Source organism: Ranitomeya imitator, chromosome 2 (genome assembly GCF_032444005.1).
Source record: "Ranitomeya imitator isolate aRanImi1 chromosome 2, aRanImi1.pri, whole genome shotgun sequence".
Taxonomy (NCBI): Eukaryota; Metazoa; Chordata; class Amphibia; order Anura; family Dendrobatidae; genus Ranitomeya; species Ranitomeya imitator.
The window spans coordinates 645,024,069-645,041,286 of NC_091283.1; the positions used below are offsets into that span (position 1 = coordinate 645,024,069).

The following is a 17,218-nucleotide window of genomic DNA, read 5'->3' on the forward strand; positions in this document are numbered from 1 at the left end:
GCACATAGTGCCGGATGTCAGCTGCGATAGGTAGCTGACACCCGGCCGCGATCGGCGGCGCTCCCCCAGTGAGCGCTGCCGATTGCATATGACGTACTATCTCGTCGGTGGTCATAGGGGCCCACCCCACCTCGACGGGATAGTACGTCTAATGTCAGAAAGGGGTTAAAGATTAGTGATGAGCGATTATACTCGTTGCTCGGGGGGTCTCTGAGTATTTGTTAGTGCTTAGAGATTTAGTTTTTGTTGATGCAGCTGCATGATTTACGGCTGCTAGACAGACTGAATATATGTGGGGATTCTCTAACAACCAGGCAACCCCCACATGTACTCAGGCTGGCAAGCAGCCGTAAATCATGCAGCTGAGGCCAACAAAAACTAAATCTCCGAGCAGTCACAAATACTTGGAGATCACACGAGCGTGCTTGGGGAAACCCCGAGCAATGAGTATATTCGCTCATCACTATTAAAGATGCAAATTCAATTGAGTGCAAAGAGGGAATGACAGCCGCTGCGGCCTGCTCGCCTGTGCCTGCACCCTGGCCATCTGTGTGCTGAATGCCAGCGGCCGGAGGAAGGTGCCAGGTGAACGCCTGCACAACACTGCCAGTGATTTTTTTTTTTTACCTGCCAGTCAGTTGAGTCTTATGCAGCTGTCTACCCTCCCCATCGTCATTGCCCTGGGTGACAACGTTGTAAGGATTACATTGCATATACTTGCTGATGTTCTGCTCACCAGTAGGTGGCAGTGTTGTACAGATTACATTGAATATAACTGCAAATGTTTTGTTCACCAGTAGGTGGCAGCGTTGTGCAATGGATGAGGTGACCTTGATCGAAGTACCGCTCCGTGACGTCACATCCGGGGAAGATGGAGGCGTGCTTGTGACTAGAGTGCCGTTTCCTCTCAGCTCCCAGACTGACCGACTATGGCGCTGTCTCTCTGGAGTCGGATGGCCGGGCACTGTCGCCTCCTGCTGACAGGTGGGTATCACCGGTACATACATTTCACCCTGTGCATTTTCAGCCTTGTACATGGGGATATACGCGGCTGTCGGTAAAGCTGGTTTGTCACTAGAGGCCTACCTGTGCCGTGCTGCGTGTCCTCAGAACGCTGCCCCAGCTCCCCTGGCGGCCATTTTCTCGGAGACAGATGTAACGTTGTCGGTATGTAGTGTAGCTCTGACATAATGGCGCCTGTGTATGGGACGTCACATTGTGTGGCACGTTATGTGGTATATCCTGCCTTGGTACTGATAATGCTGATAGCACATTATATGAAGGGTTAGGGGACATTTTACATCTCTGCATAAAGGAAGATATGAGCTGTGACTAATGGTGTGCTGTGTGTTAGATTGTCAGTAGTTCTCAAAGGGTATGGACAAGAGTCAGGGGGGTATGAGGGTGGGAAAGCTGACAAACTGTGCTCTTCTATGCCACAGAAGTCCAGGATAAGCCCAGCAGCCACATATAGCACCGAGCACAGGGCGGGCACTCCTGATTAGCCACATATAGCATGGAGCACTGGCGGGCACTTCTGATTAGCCGCATATAGCGTGGAGCACAGGGCGGGCACTTCTGATTAGCCGCATATAGCGTGGAGCACAGGGCGGGCACTTCTGATTAGCCGCATATAGCGTGGAGCACAGGGCGGGCACTTCTGATTAGCCGCATATAGCGTGGAGCACAGGGCGGGCACTTCTGATTAGCCGCATATGGCACGGAGCACAGGGCCGGCACTTCTGATTAGCCACATATAGCGTGGAGCACAGGGCCGGCACTTCTGAATAGCCACATATAGCACGGGGCACTGGCAAACATTTCTGAGTAGCTACACAACACGGGGCACTGGCGGGCACTTCTGGAAAGCCACACGCAATACAGGGAAGAAGCTATGGGCATATGGTGGGTCACCGCCCCAGTTGTGGGCAGCGTTGCACAGTCTTGTCCCAGATCACGTCAGCGCCGGCTGTGGGCTCCTGCTCTCGCGACCTTCAGGCATGCATACAGTGATCTATCCCTATTTGTGATTCTGTCACAAGAGCCCAGATCTGAGACTAATCTTATACCAGACACTGGTGACATGACCTGAAGTTTCTTCTTTCAATAGTTAATGAGGTTCTGCAGCAGGTTAGGTGTGTGATAAACATATGTTTCCATAGATCCTCATACCAATTGTGTGATTGTTAGTGGTAGGTCCCCTTCATCTGGAGTTGGGGGCCCTGTCAGATAGGCACTAGTATATGTGGTGCGGCGGAGTAGACAGTGTCATGTTTAAAATACCAGCGTGGAGAAGAAGGTCTAACGTGTAATACAGGGGTGGGCCACATCGGCTGCTCTCACAGGTCATGGGCAGGGTTGGCTTTGGCACCACTATCCCTTTAATGTACTTTTTCTTGAGAGCCCCCCCATTTTGTGTTACTGATCACACATTTCTGTGGCTGACTAGTGATTTGTGCAGTATGTGTATCTTTTGTGTTGCACTAATTGATCCTGTGTTGTTTCCTTCCCCCTCTACAGGTTGTGTGTCGAGTCCATATAAGAGTGGTACGGCTGGACTCCGCTCCTATGAGCCTCCCCCAGACTTTAGCAGTGAGTACAGTGTACTAAGGACTGTGTGAAGCTGAGCCTGCTCTATACATGGCAGGTGCCAGCTGTGTTGTGCAGCAGTGATCCGAGCCAATTCATTGATGCGGTTCTGTCCCTGTGTGGAGTATAGGCGCTCTCCATATAAATACACACATGACAGATGTAGTAATTCACAGACTTGCTTGTTTCCATGTTCTCAGGTATCAGTATGAAGGAACGACCCAAACTGCGCTTTATGAATAAAGTCCCAGATATCGTTAAAGTCGTGAAGGTTCCAAGGAGTTTAAAGGACATTCGTGGTCCAGCCTTGGTGGGGAGGGAGTTCAAGGAAGGACAGTATGGCATTTTGGTGAGAAAATCTTATCTGTATTTCAAAGTAATGAATAATCTTAATCTATGACCAGCTCTTATGTTGGTAACATGAATTATTGCTCTGCTCTGTGTTTCTTGTTTAAAGGGGTTGACAGAGGATCATGTGACCAAGATCTGTCCGTCATCCGCCTTCTCACTTGTCCATGAGACTTCAGTTGATAAGCAGTGTGTATTTCATACTGTATGTCGGTAGCTGTTACGGGATATGGGCAAGTGTTAAAGAAGTATGGAAGGTCCTGGATGCTGACAAAACTCTGACTTCTGTAGTCCAAGACGAGCCCAGTGGGCTCTTCTGAGTAGCCACTCAGTACAGGGCACCAGCAGGCTGGGAAGAGCCTATATACCAGGACAGGACTTTGAGTCATTAGACCGGTTGACACCTTCTTGTCTTGCTTGCAGATCTCTTCACACTGACCACGGGTTCCTGATGGTGCAAAGTTGAGGCTTCAGTATAGTAATACCCTGTAATATTGTGAATACCACCAAACCCTGATATAAAAAAAAAATAAATGTAAACTTTGGGTCTGTTCCTGCTGTGGCTGAATCTTAGAGTTTTGTAATAAAACCATAAATATTGTATTTTTTTCTGACTGTAAGACACACTTTTCTTCCTCCAAAAATGTGGAGGAAAATTTGAGTACCTGTTTGGCTGTGGTGGGGGAGCAGCAGAGTAGCGGGTCACAGGAGGCAGGAGCTGTCTGCTGCAGCTAACTCCTGTGCCCGCTACTAAAGAGAACCGAATATTCACTGCATTCCACACCCATGGGCAATTTAGGGCAGTGAATATTCATTTCTTTTTAATAGTGGACACGCTGTTAGCCACAGCCGCTGGCTTCTTGAAGCTTCCAGGCTTTTGCGTGTGCCCGCTACTTAAGGCAATGAATATTCACTGCTCTCCACTCCCATAGGCGTGGAATGCAACGAATAGTCATTCCCTTTAGTAGCTGCACAGGTGAACGCCCTGCAGCTGCGGTTAACAATGTGCTCGCTATTAAAGAGCAATGAATACTCACTGCTCTCCATGCACATAGTCTCGGCGTGGGGAGCAGTGACTACTCCGGCAGCTGTCCTCGGCTTGTAAGCAGCGCATGATGTCCCTGCCAATCGCTGCTTACAAGCATAAATTAGCTGCTGGCATCTGAACAAGACGCTGCGAGGGAGCGCAGGAAGGAAAGTATAATGGTTTTTGTTTTTTTATGTTTTTCTGATGGAGGTCATGCATAAAAGGATGGGGCCAATCATACCAGAACACGGAGATGGGGGTCCTGCATACCAGGCTAGAGATGAGGGTGACCGTGCCTACCAGGCAGAGGATGAGGGGGGCCGTGCACACCAGGATGGGGATGAGGGGGGGAGGGCCGTGCACACCAGGATGGGGATGTGGGGGGGGGAGGGCTGTGCACACCAGGATGGGGAGGGGGGGGCGTGCACGCCCGGCTGGAGGGTATTAACTACAGAATTGACCACATTTTTTGCTTCAATTTTTTTCTTATTTCCGTCTCTAAAACCTAGGAGCGTCTTATAGTCTGAAAAATGCGGTAATGGCTGTTTCATGTGGTCCACATGACATCATTGATTTGCGCTCCTCTATTGTGAATCTTAAAGCTCTCATACTAGGTCTTTACGGTGACCTCCGGACATACTACTCTCTGCTACTAACCTGGATACTTATTTTTAACAATTGTGTTGATTTTGGTCTGTTTTTTTACTTTTGTACAGGCTTTGGGAGGAGGATACTTACATTGGGGTCACTTTGAAATGATGCGTTTGACTTTAAATCGTAAATTTGACCCCCGCACAACTTTCAGCAGCTGGTTGATAGAAGCTCCTCACAAACCCATCACACGCAAAGGACTTGGCCAACGCATGGGGGGTGGAAAAGGTGCAGTGGACCATTATGTCACCCCAGTGAAAGCAGAGCAGCTCATTTTGGAGGTGGGAGGACGCTGTGAATTTGCGGAGGTTTTGCCTGTACTAACGCAAGTAGCCAAGAAGCTTCCATTCAAAGCGATGGCCGTTAGCCGTGAATCCTTGAAACAGCTGCAGGAAGAACTGGAGGAGCGGCAGAGAAACAACCAGAACCCATGGACTTTTGAGCGTCTGGTGACTCGTAACATGATGGGTTGTCGGAAATATCTTAGTCCTTATGACCTGCATTACAAGGGCCGATATTGGGGCAAGTTCTTGCTGAAGGACCGTGTGTAAGAGGATGGTTCACATCATACCAGTTCTGTGGGCCACAGCATTTTTTTTAAAGAAATGTTCTAAACCAGAAAGAAAAGCTGCGTAAAACCCTGCCATAGTTTCTCATGTTATCATGCCATCCTAAAATAAATTTCTTTTCTCCAATATCCAATGGTGCCTGCCTTGTTTAACACATTGTATATACTGAGAAGAACTGATATTGTTTTGAAGACACAAAGGGCAGTGACACAAAATATTGATTTGTTTTTTGTTCTTTCACTTAATTGATAAAAATAAAGTAGCAAAATACACTCTATTTCAAGGGTGTTTTAAAGCATTCTTAATTTGCAGCATTTTCTCCACCTGCTTATTTTGGTTTGCATTAAAGGAATTTCTTTTGTTTTTCTTTGTTTTTGTTTTTAAAGATTATTCTTTGTCTAATAAAATTGCTTGCCAGGCCGTACTGTTACACTGCGGTATGTCCTTACAAATGCCTTTGCTTTTTGGGAAATGGTGTCATATGCCCTGCTTCTTGAAGGTTTAGTATAGGTTTTCTCCAGGATAAGCTGCCACCTTCGGATTGTATACGAAAATGTAGTGTGTCCACTTTCGTAACCTAGAGAGCCGCTTTGGACATATCTTATTTAAAGTTTGGCTGGTTCTGCCCTTGTTCAGGCTTATTCACACATGGGAAACATTGGCCATGTTTGAATCCTGTGTTCTATGTAAGAAAGTTCAGTTTTTCATCATTCACTTAGCGCCCATTGGGCTCACAGGCTTCTACAGATATAGTCCTTGTAGGGACAAGGAATGTTTCTCTGTGCAGTATTGGCATCTTTTATCTTAATATGTTTCTGTATGTGTGTCCTACCTCTTTCTGAATAGCAGATTTTGACATGGCAGGAAAACTAAGAGACCCCAAGAAAGACTAAATCATTCCTCCTTATATCCTAAAATAGGTACAGCTCAGTCACCCCTGTTCTGAGCTTACCAGGTAGAACCTGTATGTATGCTGCTCTAATAAAATGAAAGCATCAAATTGAAAATCTTTACCGATACATTTTGTTCTTAAGAGAGCTGGATTCCAGAACGCGCACCTCTCTCCCCCCCTCCCAAAAAAAAAAAAAAAATTACAGCAGAATCTAATTTGGGTGAACATCATGATAATTTGACTTGATTCAGTGTGTTTGGCACCCACGTGTCTGTATGTACTCCCGACCATTTGTGGGAGAGTAAAGTGCTCCCTGTGTGAATTGGCAACCGCATAAGGACAAGATCCATGTATTGCTCACCTTCAATCATAGGGCTGGACAGGCAGAAGATTGCTGTAGGCTACAAAATGGAGGATTCTTCTGATCAGCTGCCGCACTGTCCATCACCAGGCAGGAGCTGCATCGCTGTACTGAGCAAGCACACTTTTGGAGGAGGTATATGATGGTTGTTTTCCCCGATCAGCTGCTGCACCAACCACTTGCTCCACATCCTCCTTGGCAGGAGTGGGAGAAACCTTTCAGAAGGAAAAAGAAGAGGGCAGATATGTTCTGGACGCTGCGATGGAGACCAGTCTATTCACCAGTTCCATTAATGATGCAATTAAACGTATCCTCTTACAAATAGGCTTGTCTCCTCCATTGCGGCCCCCCAGAATATATCTGCCCCCTTCTTTTTCCTCCCATTAATTTCTGGACATTTTCATGGTGTGATGATGTATGGCGTCCTTGTCGGTCTCCTCCCAGTCCTAGATCAGGGCATTGGTGAGATCCTGGACAGTCAGTGATGCTACTTGGTTGTGTCAGATGCTCCGATACAAAATGTCACAGAGGTTATCGACTGATTTCTTATCTGATGAATGTAAACAGCATCAATGCCTTTTATCATAAAAAAATGGGTACACTCTCTGGCCTCATAAGGCCTGGCATTGGCCAGGACATCGTCTGTTACATGGAAGCTTTGTACAGCCCTTCAGAGAGATGATTCTTGAGACCACCACAGACCCAACAACAAATGGTCATGCTGAATGTTGTTGCAGTTTAGCGTTCACTATGGTGTCTCCAGACTTTCACATGCCCGGTATAAATCTGCCCTCATCTGTGAAGGGAATAAAGTGCCAATGGTTGACCTGCCAATTCTGGTGTTCTCTGACGAATGCCTATTGAGTTGCACAGTGATGACTGTAAGTACAAGTCCCACTACACGACGTCAGACCCTCACGCCACCCTCCTGGAATTTATTCTGACAGATTAGTCAGAAACACACACAAGTAGGCCTAGGGTTCTAGCAGTACTATTTTTCTGCGCATGAAGGAGCAGATATAGGTTAAGCTGCATAGTTGATACTCTTCTCCAGGTCTCCTAGAGTGATGGCTCCTGTCCTGGCATCTGCTCCATGCTTTTGAGATTGAAAGACAAAGCAAATGTTGTCATGGCATATGCCATCCTGAAGAAGCTGGACAACCTGTGCCACCTAAATGGGTTACAGGTAGCACCTTGTACTACTAGTAATGACAAGAAAACTAGTAAAACCCCTAACGGTAGAAGAAATGGTTAGAAACGATAAGGAAAGTAATTGTCCGTGGCCACACTTGCAAAACCATTCACTTTTTGGGGGTTGTCTTTTTGTTGCCTCCCCATTTGCATAAAAGCAGGTAACACACTCATGTTTCATACCTAGACTGATATCCGTGAAGTGTAATTGTTTTGGCATTGTTCTGTGATGTGTGAATGTTTACTTAATTAGTGTAATTTGTTCATTCACTGATCTAATTATAATTGCAGTATCTCAAGCCTACGTCCTCCACATTTCCTGCACTGGTCCTATGTGAATGTCTAGCAGAAAGGAACCAGAGTTAGGGGAGATTCAAGCATCTGAATTTCACGGTCCAGATCCTTAGGCTGCCATCACACTAGCAGTATTTGGTCAGTATTTTACATCAGTATTTGTAAGCCAAAACCAGGAGTGGAACAAATAGAGGAAAAGTATAATAGAAACACTTCACCACTTCTGTATTTATCACCCACTCCTGGTTTTGGCTTACAAATACTGATGTAAAATACTGACCAAACACTGCTAGTGTGACGGCAGCCTTACTGTGATATGTGAACAGGCCACGGGTCTCCAGACCCAAACTGCAGCTCTATAGGCATATACATATATCATGGCTGAAAGTGTTGGCACCCTTGAAATTGTTCCAGAACATGAAGTATTTCTCCCAGAAAGTTATAGCAAATACACGTGTTTGGTTATACAAATGTTTATTTCCTATGTGTGCATTGGAACAACAGAAAAAAACTGAGAAAGGCAAATTGGACATAATTTTAAACAAGCCCCAAAAATGGACTGGACAAAATTGTTGGCTCCCTCATCATATTAATATTTGGTTGTATACCCTTTGGAAGAAATAACTGCAGTTAATCACTTCCTGTAATGATTAACAAGCTTCCATTTCATATTTGAAGGGTGCCTTCTCCCAACACCAATTTTAAGATCTCTTTACAGGTGTCCAATGGATTTAGATCTGGACTTATTGCTGGCCACTTCAGAACTTTCCAACACATTGTTTCCATCCATTTCTGGGTTAAAGTATGTCTGTGGTCATTGTCCTGCTGGAAGACCCATGACCTAGGACCAAACCCAGCTTTCTGGTGACTTGCACACAGTAAAGGCACCCAGTGCCAGAGGCAGTAAATAAACAAACATCTTTGAATCTTTGCCATGTTTGACTGTAGGTACTGTGTTCTTTTCTTTGTAGGCCTTATTCTGTTTTTGGTGGACAGTACAATGATGCGCTTTACCAAAATTCCTATTTCTCTATCCCCATGATGGCACCACGGAGAGAGGGGTCCGCCCCCAGGGACAGGAAACCTACAGATGAAAAAGGGCGTACCTCTCTCCCACATCAGTTGGTTTCCTGTCCCTGACGGGGAACCTACAGCACGTACCTGAAGGATTCTTCGTGGGATTCCAGGGAGCTGGCCGGTCGGTTCCTGACAGGGGGCGCCCTGTCACGGCTGGGTCCAGCAGGTTTTCTCCCCCCTTTTCTTCCGACCCTGAAGCACCACCGCTGGGGTCGGCGGGCCCTATGGGTGAGTGTAGCAGGGGGAGGCAGTGAAGAGGATCGAGCCTGCCTTCCCCGTGGGGGAAAAAAAAAAAAAAGGGAGGAAAGAGGCAGGTGATGGCGGTCACCGATACAGCCTCTGTACCGCTAATCGGTACATGGAGGTAGCGGCGGCTACGCTACCATGGCGGGCGCTAGAGCGCGCAAAAGCGCTCATGACACCGCTGGACACCGCCGCCCAAACCGGAAGTGCGGGGGCAGCAGGACGGGGGCGGAACGATAGAACGCGCGCACAGGCGTCCCCGATAATATCCTCCCTATAGGGCGCCTGTGCCGTGAACCGGAAGTGACGCGCGCGCATGCGCAGATGGCCGCTTCTGCCGGCGGCAAGTTTAAAAACAGCGTTTCCTGAGGGGGAAGCCTGGAAAACCCTCTCTTTACTGAAAACGCAGAGCGGACCCACTATGAGTGGTAAAGAGCAGCAAGAGGTACAGGAGTGCACAATCGTCACCTGAGCAAGTACTGCGGTACCCGCGCTCACAGCATCAGCGCAAGGAAAACGCTTCCAGCAGCGCAGCAGCAGCGGACGCTCAGGGTCACAACGCAGCCGAGTCTCTGGGAAAAATACGCGGCCGGCGACAAATCCAGTGGATACAGTCCCGAGGCCAGAGACGGTATCTCTTAGTCGTAAGGGGTGAGTGATCTACGTGAAAGTAATAATGTAATACGAGACTACTTTTTCTCCTAGGGAAGAAAATGCACAGGCAAATCAAAGCACAAAGTGTGTGCGATATGTTCGGAAGAACTTCCTTCCTCATGGGAAAAAAAGCTATGCGGGTCCTGCATAGAAAAAACCATTCAGGAGGAATCTCCGGCGTTCGCATCAGAGCTGAAAACACTAATAAAAAATCAAGTGGAGAGTGCCCTCAAAGGCATTAAAATTCCGAGGCAGAAACATAGATCAAGTCATAAGTCTCCCGAGTCTAGTATAGACGAATCAGAAAATGAAACATCTGACTTTAACGATTCATCGACATCCGAGACCTCTTCACTATCGTCAGAGGGGGGACGCAGTTGTTTCCCCATCGAAGAGACAGACGCACTGGTAAAGGCCATCAGAACAACCATGGGTCTGGTAGACGAACGTCCTAAAAGAACAGCACAGGACATAATGTTCAGCGGACTAGAACAAAAGAAAAGAAGAGTATTTCCAATAAACGAGAAAATTCATTCTTTGATCAAGAAAGAATGGAAGAAACCGGATAAAAAAGTTCTCTTGACTCCCAAGAGAAAGTACCCGTTCGACGACCCAGCCTGCTCATCCTGGAGCAAGGCACCCAAACTGGATATGGCCATAGCAAAGGCCTCTAAAAAATTCACCCTGCCCTTCGAGGACATGGGCACTCTAAAGGATCCGATGGACAAAAAAGCAGACACTTTCTTAAAAAACTCCTGGGAAGCAGCAGGAGGTGGTCTAAAACCAGCCATCGCAGCCACCTGCACGGCCCATGCTTTAATGGTGTGGCTTGAGCATTTGGATTCCCAACTAAAGGAGAAAGTTTCAAGAGAAACAATACAAAAGTCAGTGTCCATGATGAAAGGGGCGGCAGCCTTTTTCGCAGACGCTTCGGTGGACTCAGCGAGATTAGCAGCCAGGTCGGCTTCTTTCTCAAACGCCGCAAGACGTGCCCTGTGGCTAAAGTGCTGGCCGGGGGACCTGCAAACAAAGACCAAGCTATGCTCAATACCTTGCGAAGGGGAATTTCTGTTTGGATCAACATTGGACGACTGTTGTGAATTCTGTGGCAGAGCTCCCTCCTGTGGTCACAAGTGGTACTGCGGCTTCTGAGTTTCCTTCCTCAGGTGAGTGGTGAAGTCGTTAGGTGCTGCTCTATTTAACTCCACCTAGTGCTTTGCTCCTGGCCTCCAGTCAATGTTCTAGTATTGGTCTTGCTTCCTGCTGAATCGTTCCTGTGGCCTGTCTTCCTGCATAAGCTAAGTTTTGCTTGTGTTATTTTTGTTTGCTATTTTTTCTGTCCAGCTTGCTTAATTGGTTTTTCTTGCTTGCTGGAAGCTCTGGGACGCAGAGGGAGCACCTCCGTACCGTTAGTCGGTGCGGATGGTCTTTTTGCCCCTCTGCGTGGTTGTTTGTAGGGTTTTGTGTTGACCGCAAAGCAATCTTTTCTATCCTTGGTCTGTTCAGTAAGTTGGGCCTCACTTTGCTAAATGTATTTCATCTCTGCGTTTGTATTTTCATCTCAACTCACAGTCATTATATGTGGGGGGCTGCCTTTTCCTTTGGGGTATTTCTCTGAGGCAAGGTTGGCTTATTTTTCCTTCTTAGGCCTAGCTAGTTTCTCAGGCTGTGCCGAGTTGCATAGGGAGCGTTAGGCGCAATCCACGGCTGCCTCTAGTGTGGTTGGATAGGATTAGGAATTGCGGTCAGCAGAGTTCCCACGTCTCAGAGCTCGTCCTATGTCTTTTGGTTATTGTCATGTCACTTTGTGTGCTCTGAACTTCAAGGTCCATTGTGGTTCTGAATTACCTATTCATAACAGTACTGGAGGCCCAAAGTACTAATGCTTCTCAATAGAGGGAAAAAAGAAGTTCTGAGACCATTTTTTTTTCTTTGCACTGTGTTTTGCCTTTTTTTTCCCCTAGACATTTGGGTGGTTCAGGACACAGGTGTAGTGATGGACATTAAAGGTCTGTCTTCTTGTGTGGATAATCTCACTGCAAGAGTACAAAAAATTCAAGACATTATGGTTCAGAAATCTATGTTAGAACCTAGAATTCCTATTCCTGATTTGTTTTCTGGAGATAGAACTAAGTTTCTGAATTTCAAAAATAATTGCAAACTGTTTCTGGCTTTGAAACCTCGCTCCTCTGGTGACCCAGTTCAACAAGTTAGGATTATTATTTCTTTATTACGTGGCGACCTTCAAGACTGGGCATTTTCCCTTGCGCCAGGAGATCCTGCATTATGTAATATTGATGCGTTTTTCCTGGCGCTCGGATTGCTGTACGATGAACCTAATTCGGTGGATCAGGCAGAGAAAAATTTGCTGGCTCTGTGTCAGGGTCAGGATGAGATAGAGATTTATTGTCAGAAGTTTAGAAAGTGGTCCGTGCTCACTCAATGGAATGAAGGTGCGCCGGCAGCTATTTTCAGAAAGGGTCTCTCTGAAGCCCTTAAGGATGTCATGGTGGGATTTCCTATGCCTGCTGGTCTGAATGAGTCTATGTCTTTGGCCATTCAGATCGGTCGACGCTTGTGTGAGCGTAAATCTGTGCACCATTTGGCGGTATTATCCGAGCATAAACCTGAGCCTATGCAGTGCGATAGGACTTTGACCAGAGTTGAACGGCAAGAACACAGACGTCAGAATGGGCTGTGTTTCTACTGTGGTGATTCCACTCATGCTATCTCCGATTGTCCTAAGCGCACTAAGCGGTTCACTAGGTCTGCCACCATTGGTACGGTACAGTCAAAATTTCTTTTGTCCGTTACTTTGATCTGCTCTTTGTCATCTTATTCTGTCATGGCATTTGTGGATTCAGGCGCTGCCCTGAATTTGATGGACTTGGAGTATGCTAGGCGTTGTGGGTTTTTCTTGGAGCCCTTGCAGTGTCCTATTCCATTGAGAGGAATTGATGCTACGCCTTTGGCCAAGAATAAGCCTCAGTACTGGACCCAGCTGACCATGTGCATGGCTCCTGCGCATCAGGAGGATATTCGCTTTCTGGTGTTCCATAATCTGCATGATGTGGTCGTGTTGGGGTTGCCATGGCTACAAGTCCATAACCCAGTATTAGATTGGAAATCAATGTCTGTGTCCAGCTGGGGTTGTCAGGGGGTACATGGTGATTTCCCATTTCTGTCTATTTCGTCATCCACCCCTTCTGAGGTCCCAGAGTTCTTGTCTGATTACCGGGATGTATTTGATGAGCCCAAGTCCAATGCCCTACCTCCGCATAGGGATTGTGATTGTGCTATCGATTTGATTCCTGGTAGTAAGTTTCCTAAGGGTCGACTGTTTAATTTATCTGTGCCTGAGCACGCCGCTATGCGGAGTTACGTGAAGGAGTCCTTGGAGAAGGGTCATATTCGCCCGTCATCGTCGCCATTGGGAGCGGGGTTCTTTTTTGTGGCCAAGAAGGATGGTTCGCTGAGACCTTGTATAGATTACCGCCTTCTAAATAAAATCACGGTCAAATTTCAGTACCCCTTGCCGCTATTATCTGATTTGTTTGCTCGGATCAAGGGGGCTAGTTGGTTCACCAAGATAGATCTTCGTGGTGCGTGTAATCTTGTGCGTATTAAGCGGGGCGATGAATGGAAAACAGCATTTAATACGCCCGAGGGCCATTTTGAGTACCTAGTTATGCCATTCGGACTTGCCAATGCTCCATCGGTGTTTCAGTCCTTTATGCATGACATCTTCCGAGAGTACCTGGATAAATTCCTGATTGTATACTTGGATGATATTTTGGTCTTCTCGGATGATTGGGAGTCTCATGTAAAGCAGGTCAGAATGGTGTTCCAGGTCCTGCGTGCTAATTCTTTGTTTGTGAAGGGATCAAAGTGTCTCTTTGGTGTTCAGAAGGTTTCATTTTTGGGGTTCATTTTTTCCCCTTCTACTATCGAGATGGACCCTGTTAAGGTCCAGGCCATCTATGATTGGACTCAGCCGACATCTCTGAAGAGTCTGCAAAAGTTCCTGGACTTTGCTAATTTTTATCGTCGTTTCATCTATAATTTTTCTAGTATTGCTAAACCATTGACCGATTTGACCAAGAAGGGTGCTGATGTGGTCAATTGGTCTTCTGCTGCTGTGGAAGCTTTTCAAGAGTTAAAGCGTCGTTTTTCTTCTGCCCCTGTGTTGTGTCAACCAGATGTTTCGCTTCCGTTCCAGGTCGAGGTTGATGCTTCTGAAATTGGAGCGGGGGGCTGTTTTGTCGCAAAGAGGTTCTGATTGCTCGGTGATGAAACCATGCGCCTTCTTTTCCAGGAAGTTTTCGCCTGCTGAGCGAAATTATGATGTTGGCAATCGAGAGTTGCTGGCCATGAAGTGGGCATTCGAGGAGTGGCGTCATTGGCTTGAAGGAGCTAAGCATCGCGTGGTGGTCTTGACTGATCACAAGAATTTAACTTATCTCGAGTCTGCCAAACGGTTGAATCCTAGACAGGCTCGTTGGTTGCTGTTTTTCTCCCGTTTTGACTTTGTGGTTTCGTACCTTCCGGGCTCTAAAAATGTGAAGGCGGATGCCCTGTCTAGGAGTTTTGTGCCCGACTCTCCGGGTTTGTCTGAGCCGGCGGGTATTCTCAAAGAGGGAGTAATTTTGTCTGCCATCTCCCCTGATTTGCGGCGGGTGCTGCAAAAATTTCAGGCTAATAAACCTGATCGTTGCCCAGCGGAGAAACTGTTTGTCCCTGATAGGTGGACGAATAAAGTTATCTCTGAGGTTCATTGTTCGGTGTTGGCTGGTCATCCTGGAATCTTTGGTACCAGAGAATTAGTGGCTAGATCCTTTTGGTGGCCATCTCTGTCGCGGGATGTGCGTTCTTTTGTGCAGTCCTGTGGGATTTGTGCTCGGGCTAAGCCCTGCTGTTCTCGTGCCAGTGGGTTGCTTTTGCCCTTGCCGGTCCCGAAGAGGCCTTGGACACATATCTCTATGGATTTTATTTCGGATCTCCCCGTTTCTCAAAAAATGTCGGTCATTTGGGTGGTTTGTGATCGCTTCTCTAAGATGGTCCATTTGGTACCCTTGTCTAAATTACCTTCCTCCTCTGATTTGGTGCCATTGTTCTTCCAGCATGTGGTTCGTTTACATGGCATTCCAGAGAACATCGTTTCTGACAGAGGTTCCCAGTTTGTTTCGAGGTTTTGGCGAGCCTTTTGTGCTAGGATGGGCATTGATTTGTCTTTTTCCTCGGCTTTCCATCCTCAGACAAATGGCCAGACCGAACGAACCAATCAGACCTTGGAAACATATCTGAGATGCTTTGTTTCTGCTGATCAGGATGATTGGGTGTCCTTCTTGCCTTTGGCGGAGTTCACCCTTAATAATCGGGCCAGCTCGGCTACCTTGGTTTCGCCGTTTTTCTGCAATTCTGAGTTCCATCCTCGTTTCTCTTCAGGGCAGGTTGAGTCTTCGGACTGTCCTGGTGTGGATACTGTGGTGGACAGGTTACAGCAGATTTGGACTCATGTAGTGGACAATTTGACCTTGTCCCAGGAGAAGGCTCAACGTTTTGCCAATCGCAGACGCTGTGTGGGTCCCCGACTTCGTGTTGGGGATTTGGTTTGGTTGTCATCTCGTCATATTCCTATGAAGGTTTCCTCTCCTAAGTTTAAGCCTCGTTTCATTAGTCCATATAGGATTTCTGAGGTTCTTAATCCTGTGTCTTTTCGTTTGACCCTTCCAGATTCTTTTTTCATCCATAACGTATTCCATAGGTCATTGTTGCGGAGATACATGGCACCTATGGTTCCATCTGTTGATCCTCCTGCCCTGGTTTTGGTGGAGGGGGAGTTGGAGTATATTGTAGAGAAGATTTTGGATTCTCGTGTTTCGAGACGGAAACTCCAGTATCTGATTAAGTGGAAGGGTTATGGTCAGGAAGATAATTCCTGGGTCTTTGCCTCTGATGTTCATGCTGCCGATCTTGTTCGTGCCTTTCATATGGCTCATCCTGGTCGGCCTGGGGGCTCTGGTGAGGGTTCGGTGACCCCTCCTCAAGGGGGGGGTACTGTTGTGAATTCTGTGGCAGAGCTCCCTCCTGTGGTCACAAGTGGTACTGCGGCTTCTGAGTTTACTTCCTCAGGTGATGTGGTGAAGTCGTTAGGTGCTGCTCTATTTAACTCCACCTAGTGCTTTGCTCCTGGCCTCCAGTCAATGTTCTAGTATTGGTCTTGCTTCCTCCTGGATCGTTCCTGTGGCCTGTCTTCCTGCATAAGCTAAGTTTTGCTTGTGTTATTTTTGTTTGTTATTTTTTCTGTCCAGCTTGCTTAATTGGTTTTTCTTGCTTGCTGGAAGCTCTGGGACGCAGAGGGAGCACCTCCGTACCGTTAGTCGGTGCGGAGGGTCTTTTTGCCCCTCTGCGTGGTTGTTTGTAGGGTTTTGTGTTGACCGCAAAGCAATCTTTTCTATCCTCGGTCTGTTCAGTAAGTTGGGCCTCACTTTGCTAAATGTATTTCATCTCTGCGTTTGTATTTTCATCTCAACTCACAGTCATTATATGTGGGGGGCTGCCTTTTCCTTTGGGGTATTTCTCTGAGGCAAGGTTGGCTTATTTTTCCTTCTTAGGCCTAGCTAGTTTCTCAGGCTGTGCCGAGTTGCATAGGGAGCGTTAGGCGCAATCCACGGCTGCCTCTAGTGTGGTTGGATAGGATTAGGAATTGCGGTCAGCAGAGTTCCCACGTCTCAGAACTATGTCTTTTGGTTATTGTCAGGTCACTTTGTGTGCTCTGAACTTCAAGGTCCATTGTGGTTCTGAATTACCTATTCATAACAGACGACATCCTCGACAAAGCGGGAGATAAAAAGAAATCTTTCCCCGGGTTCCCCAACCAGTCATATAGGCGCTCCTTTCGGAACAGAAAGTTCATGCGGAGAAGACCCCCAAAAGGAAATAAAGATGGATGGGAAGACAGAAGAAACAAAAACAGGGGCTTCTTGTTCAACAAACCCCCCCCCCCCTCCAGATAATAAAAAATCTCAATGAAGGTACTCCCCAGGTCGGAGGGAGACTAGCCGAGTTTCTTCCAGCCTGGGAAAGAATTTCAAACAGTCCTTGGATTCTAGGTATTATACGAGAAGGCCTCAAATTCAAATTTCGTATCCCTCCCGGCATCTCCTTCATGATAACGCCTCAAAAACAATCACACGAACAGTCAGCTCTCCAGAAAGAGATTCTGAACCTAATTCAGAAAGGTGTATTGCAAGAAGTCTCATAACAGGAAAGAGGCAGGGGTTTCTATTCTCCTCTCTTCCTCCGCAAGAAACCGGACGGAT

At 47.0% G+C, this 17,218-nt stretch overlaps 1 protein-coding gene across 1 annotated transcript; it reads left to right on the forward strand.

Moving 5' to 3' along the window:
• The first annotated feature begins 830 nt into the window (after nucleotides 1–830).
• Nucleotides 831–5,312, forward strand: MRPL16 (mitochondrial ribosomal protein L16). Its single transcript, XM_069752837.1, has 4 exons — nucleotides 831–984; nucleotides 2,521–2,592; nucleotides 2,790–2,938; nucleotides 4,681–5,312. The coding sequence occupies exons 1-4, from the start codon at nucleotides 930–932 to the stop codon at nucleotides 5,164–5,166; spliced, it is 762 nt and encodes a 253-aa protein (XP_069608938.1). The 5' UTR covers nucleotides 831–929; the 3' UTR covers nucleotides 5,167–5,312.
• The last annotated feature ends 11,906 nt before the right edge of the window (nucleotides 5,313–17,218 follow it).